At 46.5% G+C, this 27,208-nt stretch overlaps 1 protein-coding gene across 2 annotated transcripts; it reads left to right on the top strand.

The window, feature by feature from the left end:
- Positions 1–1,487: 1,487 nt before the first annotated feature.
- On the top strand, positions 1,488–27,191 carry B4GALT4 (beta-1,4-galactosyltransferase 4). Of its 2 annotated transcripts, none has more exons than XM_030471499.1 (7): positions 1,488–1,730; positions 14,241–14,717; positions 15,958–16,190; positions 19,778–19,965; positions 22,738–22,860; positions 26,284–26,388; positions 26,635–27,191. In XM_030471499.1, the coding sequence occupies exons 2-7, from the start codon at positions 14,453–14,455 to the stop codon at positions 26,774–26,776; spliced, it is 1,056 nt and encodes a 351-aa protein (XP_030327359.1). In that variant the 5' UTR covers positions 1,488–1,730; positions 14,241–14,452; the 3' UTR covers positions 26,777–27,191. The 2 variants fall into 2 exon arrangements, with proteins under 2 accessions (XP_030327359.1, XP_030327360.1); XM_030471500.1 differs by lacking the exon at positions 1,488–1,730 and adding an exon at positions 12,478–13,001.
- Positions 27,192–27,208: the final 17 nt, after the last annotated feature.

Raw genomic sequence — 27,208 nt, 5'->3', positions numbered from 1 at the left:
AATGACTAATGCTCTCTGCCACCCTCTCAGCAGAGTGCCTGCTGCATCTATAGCTCTGATTCTTACAGCACTAACAGAAACTTACTATCTTTGAGACCGATGCTGCTTTGGCAGATTGGATTACAATCAGCAACTAGCATCTGGATTCTAAAAGCCAACTAAAGCCATCAATAGGTGTCACTGATGCCATTAGAAAAGGAGCCACTCGCGCAGTTTTTACTGGACAACTACTCATGTATTTCATTTTGGATTATCGACTTTGCTATTTACAAGCAGAAGAAATTTAACACTGTCTTTCCTTCTCTCTCAGGTCTAATTTCATACAATCATAGAATCAACTCAGTTGGAATAGACCTTAAGATCACCAAGATTCCTCTTGGATGCAACCTTATGGAGGTCTAGGGGTAGTATGTTCCAACCCCTGATGGGCATGCATGCAGGCTGACCCTAGAGCCAAGCAGACTCAGCAGGGCAGTGCTGTGGTCATCCCTACTGCTCCCCTTTCGCTTTTCTTGCCATTGTCAGTGAAATGGCTTTGATATTTTGACCAAATAATTTAATTTGGCTGGCATATAAAATAATTTTGGCTGGTAGGCGCAGTTAGGCTGGGAAGTTTTGCATGGAGAAACAGCAAACATTACATTTTAGTCATCTGAACTTTGGTTCATCCATACAGTGATTTGTACTGCAGGTGAAAACACCTTTGAAGCTTTTTTCATATATGAAGAAAAATACTGATGAATAGTTTGGGTTGGAAGGGACCTTTAAAGCTCATCTAGTCCAACCCCTCTGCAACTAGATGAAGGTGCCCAGCACCACATCCAGCCTTGGATATCTCCAGGGATGGTTCATCCACCACCTCTCTGGGCAGTCTGTGCCAGTGTTTTACCACCCTCAGTGTAAAGAATTTCTTCCTCACCCCCAGCCTGCATCTTTGGAGGGGTTCTGCCTGCACTCTGTTAGGGTTGGACACAAAAAGCCCTGTTGTGATTTTACTTCAGGAAGAACACCTTTCTCTTTCCTGAGCAACCAGGTTTTGGAAGCAGGCATCTTTAGTCCTGATTTCTGAGACTGAAGAACTGATAAACTCCATCTAATCTCACTGCAGAGAAGTGCCAAACAAAACAGATAAACCTTGAGACGAAGCAAACCTCCCAACTTTAGGTGAGCACCAGCAAATGCTGTGATGCCTATGGCCCTCAAAACCCCCTTCCAGCTTAACCCCCCCCTAAAACCTGGCACTCCCTCAAGACCTGGCACCCAGCCGCGCACACCCCGGGCGTGCCGAGCCGCGGGCACTATCTGACCTGCGCTGATAACGCTGTGCTTCCCCAGTTTACTCTGCAACCCTAAAGCAAACAAGCGGATAAGCCCGCACTGCTCGCTGCTCCCAACCCCGCCGAGCAGCCGCCATGGCCGCCCTCCGGCGGGGGTCTCTGTGGCGGGAGGCGGCCGCTCTATCCCCGCGCTCTGTGGCCGGTGGCGGTGCTGAGGAAGGGGCGGTCGCGGCGGTGCACCGAGAGAAGCGAGGCCGGTGGATAGAGCCGGCCGCGGTACATCATCCCTTCCCCGCTCCCTTCGGGAAGGAAGGGCCCGGCTCCTCTCCTCCCTTCTTCTCCTCCGTTCCTCCCCTCCCCTCAGCCGTCGGCGCCTGCGCGGGGTCGCGCCGGGAGCGGGCTGAGGTGTCAGCGCGGCCCCGGGAGGACGAGAGGCGGCCGCGCCGCGGGCCTGTGAGTACGAGACATGGTTAATAACGCGGGGGGGATGCGGTGGGACCGGGATCAGGACCAGGACCAGCCGTGGAGGGAGGGGTAAAAAGGCGGATGTGTGTGGTAGGATAACCGGTTTCCCGGTTTAAAAGCCTTAAAGAGCGGAGGGGGGTTAGCATCTGGTACGTAGAGGAGACATTTGGCTCCCGCGGTGTGTCCAGAGGAATATACAGCGAATTCCTCAGCGGGGATTGCTCACGAACATCAGAGGCGGGACTTGGGGATGTGATCCTGTAGATAAGTGTGCTTGTGCGTGGTGGTGGTGTAGTGTAGTGTCACGTCACTGATGTGGTTGGGAACAGTTATATATCTGAAAGCTGTATACCAGGTGGAAGTAAAACCATAGAATTGTAGGATAATGCTTGGTTGGAAAAGATCTTTAAGATTATCCAGTCCAACCGTTGCCCAGCACTGCCAAGGCCACCACTAACCCATGGCACTGAGGGCCTCCTCCACACGGTGTGTGAACACTTGCAGGGACGGTGACTCCAGCACTGCCCTGGGCAGCCTGTTCCAGTGCCTGAGCACCCTCTGGGGAAGGAATTGTTTCTCATCTCCATCTAAACCTCCCCTGGTGCAGCTTGAGGCTGTTTCCCCTTGTTCCTTGGGAGAAGAGACCGACCCCACCTCACTGCAACCTCCTGTCAGGCAGTTGTAGAGAGCGATAAGGTCCCCCCTGAGCCTTCTCTTCTCCAGACTAAACCCCCTCAGGTCCCTCAGCTGTTCCTCATCACACTTGTGCTCCAGGCCCTGCACCAGCTCCATTGCCCTTCTCTGGTCCCGCTCCAGCACTTCAATGTCTCTCTTGTAGTGAGGGGCCCAGAACTGAACACAGGATTCGAGGTGCAGCCTCACTGTACTTACTGTATTGGGCTCAGAGATTACAAGTCAGAAGGATGGATGTAATGTGCTGCTGTTTTCATTTTAACTAAAGCTTTTGAACAACTATTCAAAAGTGGAAGAGTGGATTTGGTACTTGATACTATTTTCTCTATTTCACACACAGAGAAACTGGAGCACAGGCAAGTGGTGGTGTTCACTACATTTTTTCTCGCTGATGAGACATAAGCTTCTTCACTCAATTGCTCTAGATGTTATTTTGGAGGAGCCAGAACAGGATCAGAGGGCTTGAGAGGAGACTTGCACAGGTTCATGGGAGCCCTCACTTAACAAAAATGCCCCAGGTGATGATGGAAATGCGTTTGCAGGTGTTGAGGGGAAGCAGAAGTGGGGCTTCCCCTAGGCAGAGTATTTGAGAAGGTTTGGTTTCTGGGTCATAATATAAACGATTTTAAAGTATAGCTCTGATATGATTAGAAACTGCATTCAACTGCAATCGCACGCTGGTTTGGGTTGGAAGGGACCTTATGCTCATCCAGTTCCAACCCCCTGCTAGGGGCAGGGACACCTTTCACTAGAGCAGGTTGCTCCAAGCCCCATCCAACCTGGGCTTGCAGACGTAAGACTTTCACAGCACTATTTAGACTTTAGTAACAGTCTAAAAGGAGAATATGTCTATTCAATTTCCTACAATACCTGCTTGTCTCAAAGAGTTAACAAAGAAGGTGTCTTGTGGATTGAACATTCTTTCCACCCTTTCACTTTACAGCTTAGGAAGTTCCCAAGGGACACCTGAGTCGCTTTAGTAGAGCTCAGTTTTCAACAGAGAGGATTAGAGAAAAGTAAGGTGAAAGTTTGATGTCATTGACATGGCTAACATTAAAAAACCAGAACAAAGGAATAAACTCTTGTATCTGCTGATAGCCTTTAACTTTATTTGCACTTTTTATCAGGAAGGTTGGTAGTTAGGTGAGGTGCTCTTTAAAGATTTATTTTTTCTCAGTAACTGGGTGATGATTCTGTAAATCTTCAATTTTTAATTACAATTCTGATTAGAACACTGAAAACCACACCTTTGGGGTTTTGTATTATTCTCTCTTGCTGTTCAACTTGCATCATGCTGCTTTAACACTGTGAAGTAGATCACTTTTCATCCAAGATACTGTTAGGGTCAATGAGCTTTCTTGAGAAATGCTTTCTTTAAGTATGTTTGATCTTGGGTTTGATGTAGTGAGGTATTTCCTTCTCATTTCTGTCACAGCTGTTTTCCATTTTTACGAATACTTTTCAGTTAGAAGTAAAAAACTTGTTCCTTCAGCTTTGGAAGGGTTTTTCTTTTCTCTCTGCTTCGAGTTGCCACATCCTTTTAAATCATACATAGGAAAAAAATAGAAGTTGAGGGGTGCTTGATTTCTGTTTTTTATTCTCTGATCCTAAAGCTAAGTTGCAGGAATGAGTTGGGTGAACTTGGGTTTTGCTAGGTTGAACTTATGCTTGCAGATTCTGGAGCCTGCTGGAATGACTGCCTGCTTTGATGCAAGAGTTTAGTTTTAAACCCATTTGTTTAGGCAAATACATTGTCCAAAAGTCACCCCACAGGTGTGCAACTGGGCTGGGTGACTTCAAAAAAAGGCATAAAAAGACATTTTTATGCTTAGGAGGCTGTAGGGTTTGTTCTATGCATAAATGTGACCTTTGAAATACTGTAAAACAATGGGAGGGAGCTTCCATGTCTTTTTTTCTTTGTAGTTTTTAACATATTTAGGGGGTTTTATAAGCATTCCGTCTCTGCTTTTATTTCTGCTGTTGCATATGTACAAGTAACATGCTTTACAGCCTGGATTGTGGCATCTTCTTGTCCTTAAAGCAGTGCTGCTGCTGAGAGCAACAACTGGGTAATGCTTTTTTGTCAGGCAGTGACTTGTGGTATGGAGTTATCACATATTATACTTCAGGTAATCCTTTTAAGCTGATATCGCAATGATTCTAAATGTACACAATCATATATAATAGTAAAGGTTTTGTATCCAGTCCTGTAGTTGGCTTTTGTACTCTTGCAGCTGATTTTACTCATGGGTGAGATAGGGAGGGGTAATACCTTCACAGTGATGAGAAGTGAAGGGCTGGAAAGGAGCCACTTTCCCCTTCTCTGCTTCTGAGTTAAGTATCATCCCCCTTATCTTCTCTTTTGTTCCTGGAGAGAGCTAGAGCCTGCTGCTGCTTGGGTGAGGAGGAGGGACAGGAGCTCTTTAACCCTGAGGGAGTAGAAGAGGAGGAGCCCACATCACATCTCACCTTTAGTTCTCCAGACAAGATCTGGTGACATGGGGAAAAGAGGTTAATAACTTGAGTGTGAAGGTGAGAGATGCGCTATCTCCCTCTGCCTGAAATTTTGCTGAGCTGCTTGTCCAAAAGGTTTAATAGTATCCTGATTCTCAGGAGTTATGCTTTTAGAAGTGCTCCCACGGGACATTGATTACAATTGTTTGTTGTGAGCTTGAAGTGGAATCGTTGGAGCAGTTTTGAATTCTGTCAAATGCTATTCTAGGACATAACGCTTCCAAAGGATGTGAGTTAGGGGGCTTAAAATGTATGTTTAAAAACTTTCTCCTGCATAAAAATCCATCTGCAGGTTGTTTGAAAATCAGCATAGATGTAAATTGTGTTCTAAGATGGAAAAGGTCCTGGTCATTTAATAGCTGAAATGCCATCTACACAGCCCAAGGAAGCTTCAGTGGGAATTTCTTGGCAGCTCTCATGCCAAAGTACCTTCATGAGAAACAAAGAAAGGGATTCTGTTCTTAGTTATGCTTTCATAATACAGGTACAACTTGGGTTTTCCTTTTTTTTCACAGCTTTGTTCATAGATACTTGTAAACTGAAATTCCTAAATGTGTGAAGTGGCCACAGTGCTTCTTACCTCAGCTTCTGTCCTCTCTTGCTTTAGCTGTCTGTGGTTGGCACTTTGGTTTAAAAAGCATATTGTGAAGTACTTAAAGCCGAAGTAAGAATCTGTGCTGTTGTAATACAGTGTGTTTCTCAGGTGTTATCTTTTTTTGTGCAGGAGAGAGGTGAGGGAGGGATTTGGCCAGAGATGTGTTGAGGTTTTTTTTGTGCAGTGCCAAAGTCTCTGACATGTGGCATCCATACTGACACGTGCCACTCCAGCAAGGGGACAGCTGCCAGAAAAAGGTAGGGTATTGCAGAGTTGAATCATAGAACAGTTTGGGTTGGAAAGGACCTTAAGATCACCCAGTTCCAAACCCCTGCCATGGGCAGGGACCCCTCACACTAGACCATGTCGCCCAAGGCTCTGTCCAACCTGGCCTTGAACACTGCCAGGGATGGAGCATTTACCACTTCCTTGGGCACCCTGTGCCGGCGCCTCACCACCCTCACAGTAAATAACTTCTTCCTTATATCTAACCTGAACTTCCCCTGTTTTAGCTTTCCATCCACATGAGATTCCTGTGTTCACCCAAACCTGTTTCACCGTGTGCTTTTTCAGGCTATTCCACTGACTTTGGAGGGGAAGGTGTTTTAAAAGGTATTGCTGTGGTAAGCAGTCAGGTAGTTCCAGGCTGTGTCAGTTCTGTTTGCCGTATGCCTTGATCCATCTCTTTGCACTCAGTCTGACAGTGCTGTGTCCTTTACAGTGAGGTCAGTGGCTCAGCTGTAGTTGTGTAACAAGAGAGGCCATTCATAAATGTGTTTCCTGGCCTGGAGACCTTAGATTGCATTTCCTAGCATAAAATCAGGGTTCAGTACATCTTAGGAAAGTGAAAACAGCACCCGCTCAGTTGGCCTGTGCTTGGTAATGATGTTGGGCCATTTGCAGCAAAAGCTGTCTATGTGCTTAATAAAGAAAACATCACCTTTTCCTTTGGTCATCTCAGAAATCTTAATGTGATGTGTTAGGTGCTGAGTATTTACCAAGAGTTGAGCCTCTGTTTTGTAAGTGGGAATGTTAAAAGTAGCCGTATATCCACTGTCTAATATTCGAGAGCGTGGCTGGGAGGGTTTCTGGCAGCCAGAAAACCAGCAACACGCATTGGAAGGACGATGGACTTCACCCACACCAGCGCTCAGGGGCTGCTGCTTTTGTCCAGTGCATTCCCTGTGGAGCAAGTTGTGCAGCTCTTTGATCATAAACCAAAGCAGGTTGGAACAGGGGAATAGCACTCCTTGTTTGGGTAATGTTAGGTGGAAGAATGGCATCCCTGTTGGGGATAGGTGAGATACTGAGACACTCCTGTTTTCTTACCTGTCCTGCATGTCAGTTGTGTGCAGAGGCCTCTTTCAGTGCTTGTCTGCTGGGATGTTCCTGTTGTATGAAATGGATTTGTTGTGTTTGCCTGCTAAGCCTTTCCTCATTTACATCTGTTCCAGTCACTTCTTCCCTGATGCCCACACACACAGAGACAATATTTAAGATAAATATCTCGGTTATTATCCTGGTTTGGGCTGGGATGGGGTCACTTTTCTTCCCAGTACACAGTGCTGTTCTTTGGATGTAGTATGGGAATAATGTTGGTAACACACTGGTGGTTTTTGGCTAGTGTTTATCCTAAGTCAAGGACTTCTCAGCTTCTCATGCTCTGCCAGTGAGAAGGCTGGAGGGGTCCAAAGAGTTGGGAGGGGGCACAGCCAGGACAGCTGACCCAAGCAGGCCGAAGGGATATTCCAAACTATATGATGCCATGTTCAATACATAAACTGGTGGGAAAGCTGGCTGAGGGCTGCTGCTTAGAATGCTGGGCATTGACTGGTGAGTGGTGAGCAATTGCATTGCTTGGTTTGTATATTCTAATTATTATCATTACTATTATCATTATTTCCTTCCTTTTCTGTCCCATTAAACTGTCATCATCTCAGCTAATGAGTTTTCTCAGTTTTCCAGTTCTCCTCCCCATCCTGCCAAGTCAGCAGCTGTGTGGTGTTTAGTTGCCCTCTGGGGTTAAACCATAACAGTTCTTTCCTGGTGTGTTATGTATTCTTTATCTTCTTCAGTTTGTGATTCAGGAGTTGGAGCTGCTGGTACTTTTGTTCCTTTACACGGAGTACCAAGCAGTTATCAAGTAATAAATAGCAAGAAAAGAGTGTGGAGGCAGCACATCTGTTTGTATTCTCCACACAACTGGAATGTTTTAGCTGGCAGTGGCTGTTATTCTAATCACAAATGCACCTTGGTCTGTTTCTTTTGAACTCATATGCTCCTTCTTATAGTCTGGCTTGAGACAGCCTGTGGAATATTACCACTTATTGCCTGGAAATGGATATTATCATCCTCCTAAAATAACTGTTCCTATTCAACCGAAACTGAGCTACTCCTTTTCTGCTGGTACCAGGTCTTCAGTTGGGAAGGTTAGATGGAGGGTCACACAAGGTTGCTAGATTCACTGCTTGCCTCCTGATATGGCTAACCCATGTTTGCATGAGAGCCGCTGCAGTGCAGAGAAAGGATGGTTTGGGAACTGGAGCAGAGATGAGGGTGAGACACTGACAGTTTTCATCCAGGCTGATCTGACTTTATGTGGCTGACCAGTCGAAACATAAAGGAGTCCTAAAGGTTCGCTCTGCACTACTAAGTGTCTGAAACAAGGAATTTTCCCCAAAACTCTTGTGCAGTCCTAATAATAAGTAGGACCTTTGTGGCATAGAGGAGGCTTAATGGGGAAGCTTTGAAATATCTACCTGCTCCAAATGTACATATCACACGCAGAGCTCAAACAAGCTTGAGTTACAGGAGATCAACGCTTGTCATGAGGCTGTGCTTATCCTTTCTGTCCCCACCTCTAGTACAGTCATTCTTAGCTGTGTACCCTGTTTGTACTCAGGTCTCATCCTTTCTATGTCTTTTGTGATTCTCTGTATGTTGACTGAACATCCCACCCTTTACCTGACAGAGGCGTGCTCTAACATGGATGCAACTGAAGGAAGTGTGTTTGTCAACTTAATATATAGGGGAGGAGGCTGAGGTAGGTTGGCAGCAAAGCTCTTCGTGGCAGATCTGTGCCAGATCAGAGCTCAGCCAGCACAGCAGACATTGCACTGCTGCTGCCCTCGTCGCTCTGGACCGGCAGGATGGCAAAGAGACACCTCTGTTGTTTCCAGGTTGCTAGAGGAGTGGTATGAGGCAGAGTGGTGGGAGAAGCACCAGGGAGGGACAGCCTTGTAATAATAACTTATATATTGTGAAAAGACTGGTCAGTAAGCCAGGCTTAAAGTCTGCACTTCTGTCTGTGGTGGTACTGTCAACAGCAGTTATGGGTGGGTGATAATAGAGAAGAGAACCTGGGCTTCACAAGTATGGAGAAGAGGGTGGGCAGCTTGGTGTATGTAAGAAGGGCATCTCTAACATTAAAACCAGATAGCAAAAGGGCTGAAATAGAAATTGATGCTTGCTTCTAGGAGCAAAGGCTTGAGCCTGTGGTTTGTTACAGGGATTCTTTGTGTGCAGCTCTGCTTCTGGCATAGTGCTGTGTCGAGGTACACCTGAGTGTGCCCGTGCTGGCTCTGCTCTGCTGGGGGGAAAGGAGAGAGCTGGCTGCCATCCTGGGCTGCTGGGACTTGTGCCGTCCCGCATGCCCCTCCTCTTGGGGCTGGCGAAAAGCAGGATGTGTTGGCTCTTTTTATTTGTCATCCTGCCAGGTTTGTGCTGACTCTTTCCTGCAGCATGTGAGAGGTAACAGAGATCTCTTTATGGTGCAGGGTTTCCTGCATGAAGAGTGTCCGCGCTTGGATAGCGCTCTCCATACTCCTTGGAGTGACTGCTCTACAGGAGGGAGGAATGTGGCAGCAGCAGTGAGTGGTTTAATGGGCTTGCTTCATTTGGCTTGAAATCTGGATAAGTGGAAAAGGTATTTGTCTGAGGGTTGGGTTGCTTTTGTTTGTTCTTCTGCTTAGCCCATGAATTCACCATTTCCCAGTGCACTTAGTGAGGTTTTTAATAGGAAGAGGTAACAGGATTATAAGTGTCATATAACAAAGGTGTTAAAAACTGTTAGCTTCATGCTCTACTACAAATGAAATCTACTGAAAAGAAGGAAATGCCTGTGAAAGGAGCAAGTTTCATCTCATGTGAAAATTGGGGGCTTGAACTGTCTCGCATAGAAGAGCTGCTAAGCTGATGCTGTACAGTGGTCTTTCTACCTTGTCAGTTGTAAAGAACTGAATTCCTTCTTGGAGGGTTTAATGGAGAAGATTGGGAGTAGCATGAAAAGCCACAGCAGAGCTAACCCATTGCTGCTTTTATTTTGGTCTAGATAAAATACTAACTAATAGTCTGCAGAGATAAGATACTAACTAATAATACAGAGCTGATAAAGGCAGTGCCAAGAAACTCTATCACGCTTCATTTCCTGCTTAAACTTCTGAGGGTTTTAAAAGTTAGGTTGAAATGAATCCTTTATGCTGCTGAACCTGTTCTGCTGTCTGTGGAATTGCTGCGTGAGCTTGAGGAAGTCGAAGGGCTTCTGGAAAACCCTACATAAGAAACCTGTCCTTGCTGGGCAGTATGAAACAGGTAGAGTCAGAAGGGTAGTTTGTGTAAGTTAAAAGTTGATTTTCCATGCAGCAAATGACAGTATCCCTCTGGAGCCTTCCTGCAGATGTTCCATACGGGGTGAATTCGTTTAAATGCAAGCACATGAAAAATAACATGTAGGCAATGTGTTCTCACTGATTATTTATACTGTTAAAAGTCACTTTTCTCCGTAAGTGGTGATGTGAATCTAGGCTTTAGCATAGTCATCAATTTACATCTAAAGACATAGCAGGGAAAAGTAAGGGTTTGGAAAAGAATGAGTTTTCACCTCCAGTTCCATACCAAATCTTGTTCATAAGGTTACTTTCCTTCACTACCATCTAGCTCAGGGCTACCAATTATCAATCTTCCTGCTGCTCCTGTCTTTGTGTAGAATTTGGCTTAGATCAACAGGAACAACCTTCAGTCTACAATTTTGGGGTGTCTCTGAGCTTGGTAATGCTGGTGGCTTCAATCAGGCTGCAGCCTTTACATGGGGAACCAGCTTGTATGTATGTTGCTCACTATGTGTATTTCTGAATGAAAATGGATGGGGTTCTGATCTTCCTACTTTGCTTTGGAAGGTGTCTTGTCCATGCTGGAACCTTGCTTACTATTTTGGGCTTACTGGGGTGAGTTAGGGCTTTGTGTTCATGCCAACAGACGCAAGGATCAGAGCCGAACGCCCTGTTCATGGAGGAATTGGAGCGCTGCATGTCTGATCGGTTCCTACAGGTGGCCTGTTCTGAACAGTGTTGGGAACTTAGGAGCAAGCAAGCAGGGCTTGGCATATGCTTCAGAAACCCCAGCAGGCTCCAGACCTTGTGTTGGCAGGCAAACTGCAGAGCTCAGGGACAGTTATTGGCATAGATGTGATGTTAGGGAACACAGATCATGCAGTATTTATGGGCCTTGGTGTGATCATAGAATCATAGACTGGTTTGGGTTGGAAAGGACCTTAAGAACATCCAGTTCCAACCGCCTGCCACGGGCAGTGACACCTTCCACTAGAGCAGGTTGCTCCAAGCCCCTGTGTCCAACCTGGCCTTGAACACTGCCAGGGATGGGGCAGCCACAGCTTCTCTGGGCAACCTGTGCCAGCGCCTCAGCACCCTCACAGTAAAGAGCTTCTTCCTTATATCCAACCTGAACTTCCCCTGTTTCAGTTTGAACCCATCATCCCTTGTCCTATCGCTACAGTCCCTGTTGAATCATGGATATATGTAGAAGTGTGTTTTCAGTGCCTGCATAGAGATGGAGACCTTTCTCATTTCTTCATTGATTTTAGGAATTCTGGCTGATGCCATGTTTGGATAACTATGGTTTTTTAGTTCAAATCCATTTCATGGATTTAGAAATGGGTACCATGGTGGTGTTAACCTTGTTGCCTGAAGTGCTGTGCCCTTCTAGTTAGCTGTAACTTTGAACTGGCTTTGGTTATGCTTCACTGAGAACTTCTTTCATAAGAACAGTTGCACTTTCTGTTCCTGTGAAAGTTTCTTGATACCTGTGATGAAGGTCAGATAGAGCTAGGGTCGAGTTAAAGAACTATGAGAAGAATTCAGTTGCACCACAGGTATTTTCCCACCCATGTTTGAGAGCTACTCACCCCGAGTTACAAAGCGTAGTAGAAGAATGACATTTCCGGCATGTTGGAGGTTATTGTTTGTAGCAAGATTTGTTTAGTATTGAATTTTGGATTGAACTATAGTTTGTACATGTTCTAATGTCTCACTGGGTGGTCTTTATTCACCACCACCCCCTACTCCCCCTATGTCAGGTTTGATTTAGGGATATCAAAGATGACCCCACTTGCAGCACTGTGTGCAGTTCTGGTGTCCTCAGCATAAGAAGGACATGGAGCTGTTGGAGCAGGTCCAGAGGAGGCCACAAGGATGATCAGGGGCTGGAGCACCTCCTGTATGAGGACAGGCTGAGAAAGTTGGGGCTGTTCAGCCTGGAGAAGAGAAGCTGCGTGGAGACCTCAGAGCAGCTTCCAGTGTCTGAAGGGGGCTACAATGATGCTGGAGAGGGACTCTTCATCATGGACTGGAGTGATAGGACAAGGGATGATGGGTTCAAACTGAAACAGGGGAAGTTCAGGTTAGATATAAGGCAGAAGCTCTTTACTGTGAGGGTGGTGAGGCACTGGCACAGGTTGCCCAAAGAAGTGGTAAATGCTCCATCCCTGGCAGTGTTCAAGGCCAGGCTGGACCATGCCTTGGGCAACATGGTCTAGTGTGAGGCGTCCCTGCCCATGGCAGGGGGTTGGAACTGGATGATCTGAAGATCCTTTCCAACCCAAACCAGTCTATGATTCTATGACAAGAAGGGCTTCTGTAAGTACATAGGTAACAAAAGGAAGACAAAGGAAAATGTGGGCCTGTTGCTCAATGAGATAAGGGACTTGGTTATGCAGGACATGGAGAAGGCTGAACTACCAAATGCCTTTTTTTTCACCTGGTCTTTACTAGTAAGACCAGGATTCGGGAATCCCAGGTGTCAGAGACTAGGTGGAAAGGCTGGAGTAAGGAAGATGTACCCTTGGTAGAAGAGAATCACTTAAGAGATCAGGGAATACTTGGGTGAACTGGACATATACAGGCTCATGGACCATGATGGGATGCACCCATGAGTTCTGGGTGAGTTCCCTCTGCAGGATGTCACTGCCAGGTGACTCTGGATCATCTTTGCCTGATCATGGTGACTGGGAGAAGCGCCTGAAGGCTGGAGGGATGTCTCTGTACAATTAGATGCTAAGGACCAGCAGGCTGGAAAGCAGCAAGGCAGAAAAGGATGTAGCGGAAGTGGCACCAAGCTTTCTTCTCTGTGATTGAAGTGGATGTGGAGACCCTTCACTGCTGGTGGTAAGGTCACTGAAAACTCTTCTGTGCCTTCCTTAGAGCAGCGCTGTGCCTTGCATGTGGATGGAGAGAGCAGGTTATCCCCTCTGTGTAGTGCCTGCAGGAGGAACAGCAGCTGGCCATTCCCAGGGAACCTCAAGAAGTTTGGGCAGTACATTGAGTAGTTCATCTTGTCAGTCCAAGGTCTGGCTCCCACATACATCCCTGTGAATCAATGGACTTTTCCAGAAGACACCTGGACTAAACTAGTGGGAATGTAGAGTTACTGTATTCCTTCTGCCTCGGTATCTCAGGTGTATGTTGAAAGCTGTTATAAAATAACCTTCCATGTTTTAGTGTTTCTTCTCTTTGATCCAGCCTGTTTTGTGTGCATTGGCTTTAATCACTGCCTTGCTTCACTTAGCCTCAGTCCTTCATCTTCTTACACGTGGCAGTTTTCTTGCGTGTTTTCTATATCAAAGCTCTCTGCTATTAAAATGTCATTCTTTCTCTGCTATGAGCTGATAGCAACAGGCAAAAGTATTTGCAATGTAACCTTCTAGTGTGATGGCAGTGTAGGAAAACGGAGCTCTTGAAAGAGGGCAGGAAACAGCAAAGGATTGGATCCTCACAGACCTGACACTGCAAAACTGAACCTTTCCCTTGCAAAACTGAACCTTTCCCTTGCAAAACTGAACTTTCCCCTTGAAAAGCAGCAGATTTGCTTCCTGCAGCAGCGTGTGAGAGGGGAACACTGGGCAGGCAGCAGCTACAGACCCTCTGGTGCCAGTGAGGTATTGCAGGATGCACACTGCGTGGTGCAGTGCAACAGAGCGTCAATAATACTCTCTTTCAGAAGAAACCAGTTGAATTGTGGAGAGAATTCATGTGGTTTTCAGTTTGGGTGGGGACAGCTAACTCACAGCCAGCAGAATCTCGTACCTTACAGCTGTTGTTAAGTTTTGTAGGAGCAGAAGCACTAAAGCCAGTGTATTGCCAGGCAATGTACTCAGATGTAACGTGGGGCAGTAGCTGTGCTTTCTGTTCTGGGAGGAAAAAGACAGAAAGGTTGGGAGTGGAGAACAAAGCAGGAAGGTGATTTGCCTAAAATCGTGCAGCCGGTTTGTGCCTGAGCTCAGTGTCTTTGTTTCTGACCAGTAGTTCATACTTGCTGTGCCTTTCATGTTCGGTCATAAGCTGTTCTCCTGAAGGTACAGCAGTGGAGAGAGGTAGAAACTAACTCCTGCCTCTTTTTTTGTCCAGGTTAAGTCCTATTTCCTGACGTTTGAAGAGCAAACAGCACCAGGGCTCCATGAATTGCAAAACTGCAGCAAGTGTGGCAGCCCTACCTACGTCCAGCTTTACTCCTCTACTGTGACATTCTTCTTGGAACCCTTGGTTTCATCCCCCGTGGCTGCTCAGTGGCCTGCCTCAGCATCAGAGCAGAGGAGGCAGCTAGTGGGTCAGGGAGAACCATGGCCTTGAGCTTCTATGTCTTTCACCTCTTCTATAAGTTCAAAGTGTTGGTGCTTGTCACTTTGTGTTTGATGGTGCTATGGGCCACGGTCAATTACTATGTGGACTCCAGACAGGAAATTCCTAAAGCTAAGAGTATGGTGGAGGATTTCAGGAAGGTGACTAGCCTGGAGCGCAGCCAGAAGCAAGAGAAGATGGAATCAGTTGCAGTTCCCACAGTGAAATCACTTCAGGATGAGTGCCCAGCTCTGTCTCCGTACCTGAGTAAGTGATGCTGCTTTCTTGCCCTTTCTAACAAGTTACACCTGCTTTACAATTGCTGATTGGTTTTGTTCCTAGTGTTTTACAGTTGGACACTTTTCCTGTGAAACAAAAACACAACCAGTCCCACTAAGCACTTCTGGGTGAGGAAGTGACTTTTGTGCTGGGTCTGCCTGGGACAGCAGCCCATATGGTGTGGTGCTTTGCGTTTGTGGCTCAAACAGCTTTAGTAACACACCAGTGACTTGGCTGCTGCTGAACAGTGTGTGCACGATGTTGAGGCTTTGTCTCTATCTTGGCCTCCTAATATTTGGTAGATTGATGGTGGGCAAGAGGTTGGGAGTGGACACAGCAGGACAGCTGAGCTCCATTGCCCAAAGGGATATTCCATACAACATGAGCATACCATTTACCATGCTCAGCCATAAAAGCTCAGGGAAAGGAGGAAGGGGGGATGTTCATGGTTGCAGTGTTTATCTTCCCAACAACTCTTTCTTTTGGTCTCGGGATTGCTGGCAGCACCAGGCTTCTGCTTTGCACTATCACGGCACTGTCACTTTCCTCTTCTTTTTGTGGACCTGATTAGGGATTTGTTTGGGAAACTGGATTCTTCCCTCTTCCCTGATGGAATCCAAAAAGCTGCTGTCTCACTGCACACTCCCATCCCTGCCCCACAGATGTGTTTGCCTATGTGAAAGCACTGTAGCTGTAGCCATCACAGTGCCCTGTGTCATTCTCTTCAGTGGGTTTGCTGAGCCCAAAGGGGATGAAGTGATAGCTCAGTGCAAGAGAAGTGATGAAAATCTGGCTACAGGAAGCCTTGGTTTTATCTTACAAATGTATAACCTTAAGCCTGTGATGGTTTTTTTTCATGCTTTAAGTAGAGATAGCTTCTCATGGCCACAGTCCTATGTCTCTTTCCATTTCCTTCTCCTCTGCTTTGCCCTGGCAGCCGTTTGAAGCCAATTCTCCTGCCATAGGAACTTGTTTTGGTTTTTTTTTAATTATTATTATTTTTTATCATCACTGCTCTATAATGAGTTTAAGCAATGAAACACTTGATACCCTCTCCTTCCACTGCCTGCATAATACCCTTGTGGCACTACTTTCCTCTTGGAAATGCAGGGAAACCAAGTGGGGCTTGATCCTGGGTTTCTTCGGCTGTTACAGAGTGCCCCATTAGATGCCTGGACTAGCCACAGTCCGAAATAACTGGGGAAAGCTTCTTGTGCTTCTCCTACAGTTGGTGCCAGCAAACTCACCTTCAAAGCATCTCTCACACTAGAAGAAGTGCAAAAGGAGAACCCTCAGGTAGCCAAGGGTCGGTACCACCCTCCGGAGTGCTCCGCACAGCACCACGTGGCCATCATCATCCCACACCGCAACCGAGAGAAGCATCTGCTGTACCTCCTGGAGCACCTCCACCCCTTCCTGCAGAGGCAGCAGCTGGACTATGGCATCTATGTTATCCACCAGGTGAGGCAGAGATGTGTTTGGGGGTGATGCTCTGCAGGCCAAGGAGAGGCTTGCTGCTGCTTCTGCTGGCTAACATCAGTCCTCCGCATGTGTTTCCAACACTTGCTGAGGGATGCAGTGGTGCATGCAGCCATTGCTGGTACCACTGCAGGATCTCAGCTGCTGTTAGCAAAGCTGGAAAGAACTAACAGTGTTTTCAACTGGTGTCCATCTCTCAGGCTGAGTAACTTACTAGTTCTAACTTACAATTCAAGGTTAGCATCTTTCCCATTACTAATGCAACTCACTTCTCCTGCAGCATACACACAGTAACTACGCTGACATGTTTTCTGTCTTTTCCTTTGGAGTTGTTTGGATCGAAGGCTTCAGTTTGTATCCAGCTCTACTCTCCCATCTGCTTGCTGGCTGTCATGTGTAGTAAGCTGTGTGTTGTACTTATTTCTGCCAGCTCAAACCAGACATGACAGCTACTGCTTGTGGGTGCTTTACTTGCCCAGCAAGGGCTGTGGGCAGAAGTAGTCATGACAGAGCACTTAGTTCCTGAGAGATTTACTGATTTATTTGCATTCTTTCTAGTGTGGTGAGTCAACAGCTAAAATTTCAGCATAGAGATTTGTGCCATGTTGGTTTTCATCTAAGATATAGATTTCCCTTTTGTAATATCTTGTCTTTTTCTTGATCTTTTGTTGTTTGCTTTCTCTTGCTCTCATTTACTTACGTGTTCTGCCTTGAGCCTAAACAGATTTTTCAGACAGCAGGAGGAAAAGGTGATAAATCAATAGAGTTTCTCTTCCCTTCTGTTCAAAAAGTCAATCAGCCAGCATGAGGCAGTACATTCGAGGTGAAAGCCTACACTTCTGCTCAATGGCACAGCAGAACAGCAACAAAAGTCATGGCAGGATATATACTTTCAGTTGGAATAGACTGGTCCTCCCTTCTTTAGAGTTGTCATGTGGCCCATAGAGTGGAGAAACTGAGGCTTTTTTCTGCCTGAATGTGTATTGTAATCATACACATAATGGCTCGCTCCACTTAACCACAGTCAAGCAGTGGTAAGCAGTAAGTTACCAGAGAATCATAGAATGGTTTGAGTTGGAAGGGACCTTAAAGCTCATCCAATTCCAACTCTTTGCCACGGGCAGGGACACCTTCCACTAGAGCAGGTTGCTCCAAGCCCCTGTGTCCAGCCTGGTTCTTTATCTACTGAAATCTGTGAGGTGGAGAACAGCTGATGGCACATTACAAAAAGAAATACAGGAGTATGAAAGCTCTGTCTGATGTGAGCAGCAGTGTCAAGTCTGGACTTGTTCTATCAGAGTTTTCACTTTGAAGATTGAAAGCTTTGGCTTCCCCTTTCCCTGTAGATAGACATGCCCAAAACTGAAAAGTGGGTATAACAAAGCTCTTTTATGGCAAATCCATTTTCACTCTCCATTTGTGATGTCATCATTGGTTTTAAGTATCTTTTGAGGAAAGAAATAGCTAAAACCAGGATTTAACTATGAAAATACACAGAGTTTACGTGGGAGGAAGATTAAGAAATGAGTCTTCTATATCTCTGTGTGCCATTGAAGGGCATACTCCAGTTCTCTTCTTTATGAGCTAATTGGAACATGTTGAACATCATGTTTCTCTGCACAAACGTGTGCATAGGTGAGTGGAGTGCTGGAAAAAAGTGAGTTTATAATCCCTGAAGGGTGGGTAATTTATTTCCCAACGTAAGTTTGTCTTGTGGTTGGTGTTCTCCTCCCATAGAAACAAAGGAGGACAATTCTTTTCTCATTAAAAGATGAGAGTAAACTTTGCTATCTGTTCAGCATGAAGTCTAACATGGAAAACTCCCTTCCTGGACAGTCATTTTAGCTGTTGTTTGGCTGCCTTTGCACAGGAAGTGGGCAAAGGGAGGGGAGACACAACTGGAGCACATGGTCTGTGCTTCAATTGCACTCAATACCCAACACAAGTGGAGTTCTCTGCGTGTTCTTTGTCAGTCATCTGAATTGTTCTCTTCATTCAATAGCCTGTTTCCATCATCAGGAGAAGGTTCTCTGATGGATGCTTTCATATACAGGACACTTTAAACCAACCAACCAACCACACAAAACCCCTCAGTCAGAAATTTGACCTCCTACGTTTTAGTGGAATTTTATCTAGTTTTCTTCTTGGAAAATTCCTTCCCTGACTCGGAATGGAAGCAACTGATGATCCCTCTGTTCATTTCTCAGAGTGGGCATTGGGCTGGATCTCCCTAACTGCAGGTATGGAGCCATAAATCCCATAAATCTTCTTTGTTCAGGAGCAGATGGCTGTTAGTGATGGTGAACAAATTGCTGCTTCAGAGCAAAGCATTACTTTATAGAACAGTGAAACACTCTTTGTACACAACTGTTTTCCCTCCAGTTAACCTTCTCTCAGCCTGGGGAGGCCAGATTCTATCTCATCTTCCACTGAGCCTCTCCCAGTCCAGGCACCTTCTAGCAAATGACTCCTTTCTCTTGAAAATTGCTTTTTATCTTTCAAGTACATCAAGTTCCCAGCTCTAGAAAATCATAGAATCATGGAATGGTTTGGGTTGGAAAGGACCTTAAGATCATCCAGTTCCAACTCCCTGCCATGGGCAAGGACACCTTCCACTAGAGCAGGTTGCTCCAAGCCCCTGTGTCCAACCTGGCCTTGAACACTGCCAGGGATGGGGCAGCCACAGCTTCTCTGGGCAGCCTGTGCCAGCACCTCAGCACCCTCACAGTCAAGAACTTCTTTAGATCTAACCTGGCCTCCCTCTGTTTCAGTTTGAACCCATCACCCCTTGTCCTATCACTCCAGTCCCTGATGAAGAGTCCCTCCCCAGCATCCTTGCAGGCCCCTTCAGACACTGGAAGCTGCTCTGAGGTCTCCACGCAGCTTCTCTTCTCCAGGTTGAACAGCCCCAACTTTCTCAGCCTGTACAAGACTAGTAAAAGTCAAGCGAAGCCCCATTCTAGGGGGAGTCCCTGTGCAGCGTAATATTTAGGTTATAGACAGGAGTTAGAAATGAAGAGACTTGCTTTTTATTTCCCACTCTGCCACCTACTGTGTGAGCTGCGGAAATACAATGAATTCCTCCGGCCTTGCTGTCCTCTGAACTGCAGAACAAGCATGAATCGTCTGGGGCAGGTGCTCTGCTGTGGATAAACTAATAAGAATGGGAGTAATGTGTTTTGGGTTTGGCTTTTTTAAACACCTTCCAGAAGCTTTGCTGACACATCGTATGGGGCACCAGTTTCTGAGCTGTTTACTGGTACCTCTTTTGTTACGTAGCCGGATGGGAACAGCAATAGCAGTGAGACTGTGTCATGCAGGATGCATGCTCCAGGTGCCCAGACAACCAGAGACTCTCCTGGCCCTGGCTCTGTTTGTTCTTTGTGTCACTGGCCACTGTGGTGCTGTCACCAGTGCTGTGGGGCAGCTCTGTGTGCGGTTACTGGCTGGAAGGGCGGTGGCGCACGGATGCGGTTGTGAACTGTGTGATCCAAACAAGTATCTGGGAGCAGTTCTGCTTCTAAAGGTTTGACAGCTTCTTCAGAGGTTTTCTCCATTCTCTTCCACAGGCTGGCAGCACCAAATTTAATCGTGCTAAGCTGCTGAATGTAGGATACCTAGAGGCCCTAAAAGAAGCTAACTGGGACTGTTTCATTTTCCATGATGTGGATCTGGTGCCAGAAAATGACTTTAACATTTACACGTGTGGCCCCGGACCAAAGCACTTTGTAGTTGGCAGGAACAATACTGGATACAGGTAGGAAACGAGGCATATGGAAAGAATACCAACTGGGAAATGCCGTGTTACTGATAATGTTCCTCTTCTGATGGAGCTCTGTGCTGTATCTACCCCTCCTCCTGACACCAGGTTTCTGGTGGTGACACTTCATCTCTCTGGAGTCAAAAGAGAACTGTGTGGGCATCTCTTAAGTCAGCCCCATGGTCACCTGTATAGGTGATCATTGTCATCATTCTGGTTTCTGGGCTGAGGTAAAGGGTGTTCCAAGAAGAAAGTAACATGCCAGAGGTTGTGCAGAGACCTTCTGTCAAAGCTAGAAATGCATTTGCAGTTCCCTGGTCCTGTGATTTGGGGGTGTGATCTTGCTATAGAAAAACTTGCCACTTGCCTTTTGCTGTTGAAGAGGGAACATCTGGTATAGAGAGCTCAAGTATGAGAACCTGCCCAGGGATAGGGTTGTATTTAAGGACATGGCTGGGCAGTGTCTCATAGAGGGTAATTCTGGGTTTGAAATGGGTGTTCTAAGTGCTGGTGCGATGTGAAAAGTCAGGTTCAGTCCACCTCAGAGAAGAAAAGGCTCCTGAGTTTGGTGAGTTTAATGACCAGAGTGTTTCCATTGAACTTTTTTCTTTCAAGATTTACCTTCTCTGTCATGTCATCTCAATATAAATTCCAAGTGGGCTTTTCAACAGCTGATCTCTGTGTACTTTGAAGCAAAGCTCTGCTTTACTTCTGGGTTTCCTTTCTTAAATACATGAGAGAGAGGTGGGGTGTGCAACTTCTTATGCAGAATACCATTCACTTCCCAGTCATTTAGTGCAAACTGGAACAAGCACGTATGAACTAGGCTTGTGACAGGCTTTTGGAGCACTCTGCCTTGCAGACAGAATGCTGAGGGCTACGGGATGGTCAGTGCACCAAAGCACCAGAAACACTGCTTTGGGTAATGGACAGGCATGTAGAATTTAGGCTGATAACATAGCACAAATCTTGAGGTGCTTTACTTAACCTCCTGTGCCTCAGTTTTACTGCAGGTGTTCTGCTTAGTTAAGTGGATGGAGTCTTGCTTTTACTGCAGGATCCTCTTACTATGGATTTCCTCAGGTTTCTCCTGCTTGTGGAAAGGAACTGTTAGTTATAGCTTTGGCTTTAAAGAGTACTTAAAAAGAGTGCTTTAAAGAATAGAAAGCTTTAAGCTTTGGCTTTAAAGGGTGCAGACAAAATGTGGTTGTTGTGAATACCCTGCACCAATATTTGCTGGGATACTGGTGGTTGGAGTTTGATTCATACTTTCTGTTCTGTGTCACTGCCTCTCTTTACCCATCCATGAAGTGAGGATAACAGCACTGTGTTTCCAAAGGAATTCCTGAGCACATCTGAAGGAATTCAGGTCCTGAACTCAAGAATGATACCTGAACTGAGCTGACACCTGGGGTTGAAAGCCCAGTTGGGTGACCTTAGTGTTTTGCTTAGGCTGAGGTGAGCATACTGAGAGATGTCACTTAGATGTATGGAAGTTGTGCATGTTGTGCATTAACACGCAACATCCTGGGCAGGAATGTGGGTGCATCATCTATGGTGATCTTGGCAGCTTTGGAGAAGTCAGTACCTTATGTTTAGTTACACAAACTACAGGTTTAGATCCTTCAGAAAGGAAGGTTTCTATCCTAAAACATTGAAGGTGGTCACATACTGGAACAGGCTGCCCAGAGAGGTTGTGGACTCTCCATCGTTGGAGATGCTCAGAACCTGAATGGACGTGGTCTTCAGTGACTCGCTGTAGCAGACCCTGAGCAGGGGGGTTGGACTCCTTCATCTCCAGAGGCCCCTCAAGCTCTGCAGTTCTCTTGTGATGCTATAACAGGAGCACAAATCAGCCACCAAAACTGGTCTGAGGGAGGTTGTGTGGTGTGGGTTTGCTTTCTTTGTTGTATTCTCTGTGTGTGTGTTTAAATTAGGTTCCTGGTAAACCAGAAATAGCAATAAGGCTCACACCTTTGCTTCTGTGGCATGTAAGTTGCCATCATGGGTGTTTTCTAGCCCTGGCAATTTGTTCACCTGTTTGGATTCACATCCATCTAGCAATCCAAATGGAACCTGCAGCTGTGGGCACATCACCTCTGGCAGTGGCAATGTAGCAGGGGCTGTGTTGTACTGCTCACCTTAAGGGCCCAGCAAGAGGAGGGGATCATAAAAAGCAAGTAGCAAAATGATGTAAGAACATAAACAACGTGGTGTGTAAATACCTTTAAAGCAGCTGCAGTTCCCAGGACAAGGAAGGTAGAACTGAATCTCCTTTAGAGCTGAGCACCATTACAATAGGTTACTTAGCAACTCACACTGTACCTTACCTTGGAGTTGTTCCTGCAGTATCTCAGTGCACGTGTCCCTGTGCTGTGACCTGGTTTCATTCCAGGTTTCTCAGCTTCAGCTCCAAGGTAGTCAGTGGCTTCCGTTTGAGCTTCTGCTATGTGAGTGTGTGGCTTTGTTCCTTTTGTACTCATGGGAGTCCTTGAGGTGAAGTGCTCTTTGCCTGGCCAGGGGAGTTGTGTGAAGAGGGAAACTGTTGAAGAAGGAGCTGTTCTCTCAGTTGGAGAGTTTCATCTTTCTGGCCTAGAGCAAATCACCATCTTCTTGTGAAAAGAGGAGGACAACCAGAGCAACCTCATGGGTTTGTGCACCCTCAGCTCTGTGAAAGACATGTCTAAATCCAGAGTTTCAGGGTGAGGTTTTCGTTGTTGGTAGAATTTGACTCTTAATTCTTCATTCTCTCCTCTCGTGTACTTCTAGGTTACGGTACAAAGGATATTTTGGAGGTGTAACTGCTCTAACAAGGGATCAGTTTGCCAAGGTGAATGGATTCTCTAACAACTACTGGGGCTGGGGTGGAGAAGATGATGACCTACGAATCAGGTAAAAAGTCAATCATTTAGGAAAGTTCAGGTTATGTATAAGGAAGAAGTTCTTTACTGTGAGGGTGGTGAGGCACTGGCACAGGTTGCCCAAAGAACTGGTGAATGCTCCATCCCTGAGAGTGTCCAAGGCCAGGTTGGACAGAGCCTTGGGCGATGTGATCTAGTGTGAGGTGTCCCTGCCCATGGCAGGGGGTTGGAACTGGATGATCTGAAGGTCCTTTCCAACTCAAACCATTCTATGAAATAAAAGGCTAGAGAGAAATGGTGCCTAAAAAAATAGAAATGGATGTGACTTCCCACCTGGCCCCCAAATGTGGAATACGACAGGAGCCTTCTGTTCCAAACAGTGGGGATTTGGGGTACAGGATGCACAGTTTCCTCTTTGCAAAGGTTGGGCATGCCTGAGACCTGGTCTTCTCCCTGACAAGTATTGCTGGTTGGGTGGGGGCTTTGTTAGGTTTTGGGTTGGGGTTGTCTCAGCCACACAGGATTCGCATTGTCACTTGGGAATTGGTTATCACAGCAGCAGGAATGTTGAAGTCTGGAGGGTGATTTGCCAAAGAGACACAGATGTATTCAGCTCCAGTGCTTTGTAAGAGTGTGGGAGGGGTTTGGTTTGGTGGGATTGGGGTTTTTTTGCATTCATTGACTACCATGATTTACTCCAAGCACAGCTTAGTTTGTATGGGGGTGGTGTTGATTCTAGTTAACATAGTGAATAGCTTGAGGTTTAGAAAGGCTGCGTGTATTTGCATGTGCCTTTTGTGCTTCTGAAATCCAGCTTTGCAGATGGGCCTTTCAAAGCAGGAGAAACCTGTCAGGTTGAGAAGTTGAATGGCACAAAGGACACAACCAAACTTTGCTGGTGATCTTTTGCCCTTTGCTTGAAAGGAAACCTCTAATCCTGCATTGCTGTTAGTGAAGGAAAGGGAAGGGGGCAAACAGAACACAAACCCAACAGGAATAAACCACAATCCCCCAAGCTCTGCTGGCAGAGCACATCGATTTGTAACTTAAGTCTACATCATTCTTCAGTGTTTGTCCTTTTCAGTTGCTTAAATATACAACCAACCATTTTGGGACATAAATTCATCTCCCTGGCGATGTTCAATGATTAGAGTGGTGAAATCAAGTGTGTTAAGAGTTAGGAACTTCCAAATGGAAGTTTTCCTTTGTGTCAGGCAGCTGTACCTCAAGAAATCTAAAAGGGCTACTGGAGACCTGGATTTCTGTCCCTTCTTAATCACAGCTGGGTTTTTTTCTCCCTACTCCTATTTAGAGACACCAACTTCTCTTGGGAGCTGGCTTTGATAGTGGTAGGGGACAGCTTGATACCATCTTATTCCCCACCTTTCCAAGAAGTGTCCTAGTTAAGGTGCAAACAAAGGTGATGGTGGTGTTGCCGTGGGCAGCAGAGCAGCAGGATTTACTGAGGGTCTCCTCAATGTTTGCAAGGGGTTGGAACCAGAAGTGATGCTTGCTTGTGTAACTCTCTAGTTATTGAGGTCCTGGCATGGAAACCACATCGCATGACCCAGAGTGCATGGACTTGGCTCATGCCTTTCCTCTTGGGTGGATCTTGGACTGGGCTGGTTAGGGAGTCTGCAGTGGGTAGGGAATGAGGTGCTGCTGTCCCGGTGGGTGGCTGTGCAGGGATCTTGCAGCCTTCCCCAGGAAAGGCAGCAGATGGCACCATCCCCTTCAGTATCTTGAAGAACTCAGGGCCTGAGTGCTCTCAGGTCCTACTGTGCTAAGTGTGGTGGGCTCTCTTGGGTCCCTTCCGAAGCTGTGCATCACAAGGAGACTTTTCAGATCGTTTCTTGTATTTATTTGATATTTTCCTGCTACAAACAGTCATTGGAAAGCTGTCAGGGGCTCGGTTTTTTACAGGCTGGATCGATGGGCTGTGGCTAATACATAATATGAGGTTCAATAAGGCAAAGTGCCAGCTCCTGCTCTTGGGCCACAACAACTCCAGGCTTGGGGAAGAGTGGCTGGAAAGCTGCTCATGGAAAAAGACCTGGGGGTGCTGATTGACGGAGCTGAACACGAGCAGCTTCTGCCCAGGCAGTCAAGAGGCCAACAGCATCCTGGCCTGGCTCAGCAATAGCATGGCCAGCAGGGCCAGGGCAGTGATTGTCCCCCTGTGCTGGGCACTGGTGAGGCTGCACCTCAAATCCTGTGTCAGTTCTGGGCCCCTCACTACAAGAGAGACATTGAGGTGCTGGAGCGGGGCCAGAGAAGGGCAATGGAGCTGGTGCAGGGCCTGGAGCACAAGTGTGATGAGGAACGGCTGAGGGACCTGGGGGGGGGTTAGTCTGGAGAAGAGAAGGGCCAGAGGGGACCTTATCGCTCTCTGCAACTGCCTGACAGGAGGTTGCAGTGAGGTGGGGTCGGTCTCTTCTCCCAAGGAACAAGGGGAAACAGCCTCAAGCTGGACCAGGGGAGGTTTAGATGGAGCTGAGGAACAATTCCTTCCCCAAAGGGTGCTCAGGCATTGGAACAGGCTGCCCAGGGCAGTGCTGGAGTCACCGTCCCTGCAAGTGTTCACACACCGTGTAGCCAAGGCCTCAGTGCCATGGGTTAGTGGTGGCCTTGGGAGTGCTGGGGAACGGTTGGACTTGATGATCTTAAAGATCTTTTCCAAGCAAGTTGATTCTGTGGTTCTTCAATTCTTGGTTTCCTGTTGCTCTCCCAGCTGCTGACATGAGTGCAAAGACCTGGGCTGTTCCTTAATTCCAGGCATGAAGTTAACCCTTTCTGCTGACAGAGCAAACCTCCTGTGCTCCACAGATATGCGAAAGCAAGCTCCACTTGGGTGCCTGATGTCCAACACTTAAATCCATGTGTGGAGCTCAGGGTTTCTGGCCCTGTTGTCAGAAAGGACTTTTTCTTCATGTGGACAAATACAAGTTTTGCAGCTCTGTGCCAACTAGTGAAAAAGAAAAGAAGCTTTTTTGGGTGGTTTTTTCCCCTTTTCAAGTGGAGAACTATCAAGTATATAAAGGTTTTATGGCAGGAGTTGAGATGAACTTGCTGCAAAGCATGTGGGATCTTGCTCCAGCCCTCCCAGGTTAATACAGGGTAGCACAGACTAGACCAGACCATACTATTTTAAATGAGCTCTGTTGTACAACGTGTGCTTTAAGCTCTGGATGACCTCTACTGTAGTAGCTACCTGCTACCAAAAGAAAGGGGCATCTGTCACCCTGCTGGCTCTGTTCTCCAGAAACACAACCCTAAGCCCCATTTCTCTGGCGAGATGGGCTGTGGAAGAGATGTAGATGAGTTTCCTGCTGTTCTCTGTGCTTGCTTCCGTGGCATCCACGAGAGATGAAGTCTCCAAATGTTGTTGTTTCCTTTTTCCTTGAGAGTTTGTTTATAGGTGAAGCTTTGCTCATGGCACTATTGCTTCTTCCAGGGTTCACCTGCAGAAGATGGGAGTGATGAGGCCACCTGCTGAGGTAGCCAGGTATACAATGATCTTCCACAAGCGAGACCATGGGAATGAGGAGAATGAAGAGAGGTGAGTCAGGAACAGGGTCCCACCTTCCATGTAGCCAAGCACCTGGGGCCAAGAGCTTTGTTCTAGGCCAAATGGGCATTTTCATGTCTGATTGTCCATGCTGAGGACAGGAAAAGCATGATTTTATGTTGCCAGCAGTACAGAACAGCAGTAGCTCTGCTTCCAAGTTTACTAGTAGTGGGAAAGAGCTCAAAACACCTCTCTCCTGTGCATGTCAGTGAAGATTTTCTCCTCTTTTCTTCTCAGGATGAAGCTTCTAAGTCAGGTGTCTAAAACATGGAAAACAGATGGGCTGAACTCCTGCTCATATAAACTGCTCTCAGTGGAACGTAACCCTTTATATATCAACATCACGGTGGACTTCAGTGCGCAGCCCAAGGTCTCATAAGGGTGAGCAACACACAGGGTATGCAAATGGCAACAGATCTTGTTTGCTTGAAAGAGGACTTCAGTAGCACAGGAGAGTCTTTCTTCACAGTGTCTGATTGATTGGGAATTCCCTTTTGTGAGGGCTGGAGCCATGGGACAGGTCTTTGTGTTCTGCTGGGACATTCACATTAGTGCCCTTCTTTGGGCTGGGCCAGTGGAAGGACTTGAACCAAGTCTTGTGGATAAAAGACTTGCTCTTGCAACTATTCCTAAATTTCTTGTGGGCTCATTAAAAGGACAAGAATCCTTCACCAAGTCCAAACTTGCTGAGGAAAGCTGCTTTTTTTTCCAGCCTGTGTGTGAGGGAAGGAGTATGGTCATGGGTGAGGAGATGTTAAAGATCTCTCAATAAATACACTCCATTGACTGCAGAAGGCTTCTTCTCCTGTGC

Source organism: Strigops habroptila, chromosome 2 (genome assembly GCF_004027225.2).
Source record: "Strigops habroptila isolate Jane chromosome 2, bStrHab1.2.pri, whole genome shotgun sequence".
In the NCBI taxonomy this organism is placed as follows: Eukaryota; Metazoa; Chordata; class Aves; order Psittaciformes; family Psittacidae; genus Strigops; species Strigops habroptila.
The sequence above is the reverse complement of the archived record's forward strand: the minus strand, read 5'-3'. Positions and strand labels throughout refer to the sequence as shown.

Coding starts and splice junctions, on each gene's coding strand:
- B4GALT4 (XM_030471499.1), top strand. CDS start 14,453: ATGGCCTTGAGCTTCTATGTCTTTCACCTCTTCTATAAGTTCAAAGTG. Junction 14,718..15,957: donor AGCTCTGTCTCCGTACCTGA/GTAAGTGATGCT, acceptor CTTCTCCTACAG/TTGGTGCCAGCAAACTCACC. Junction 16,191..19,777: donor GCATCTATGTTATCCACCAG/GTGAGGCAGAGA, acceptor TCTCTTCCACAG/GCTGGCAGCACCAAATTTAA.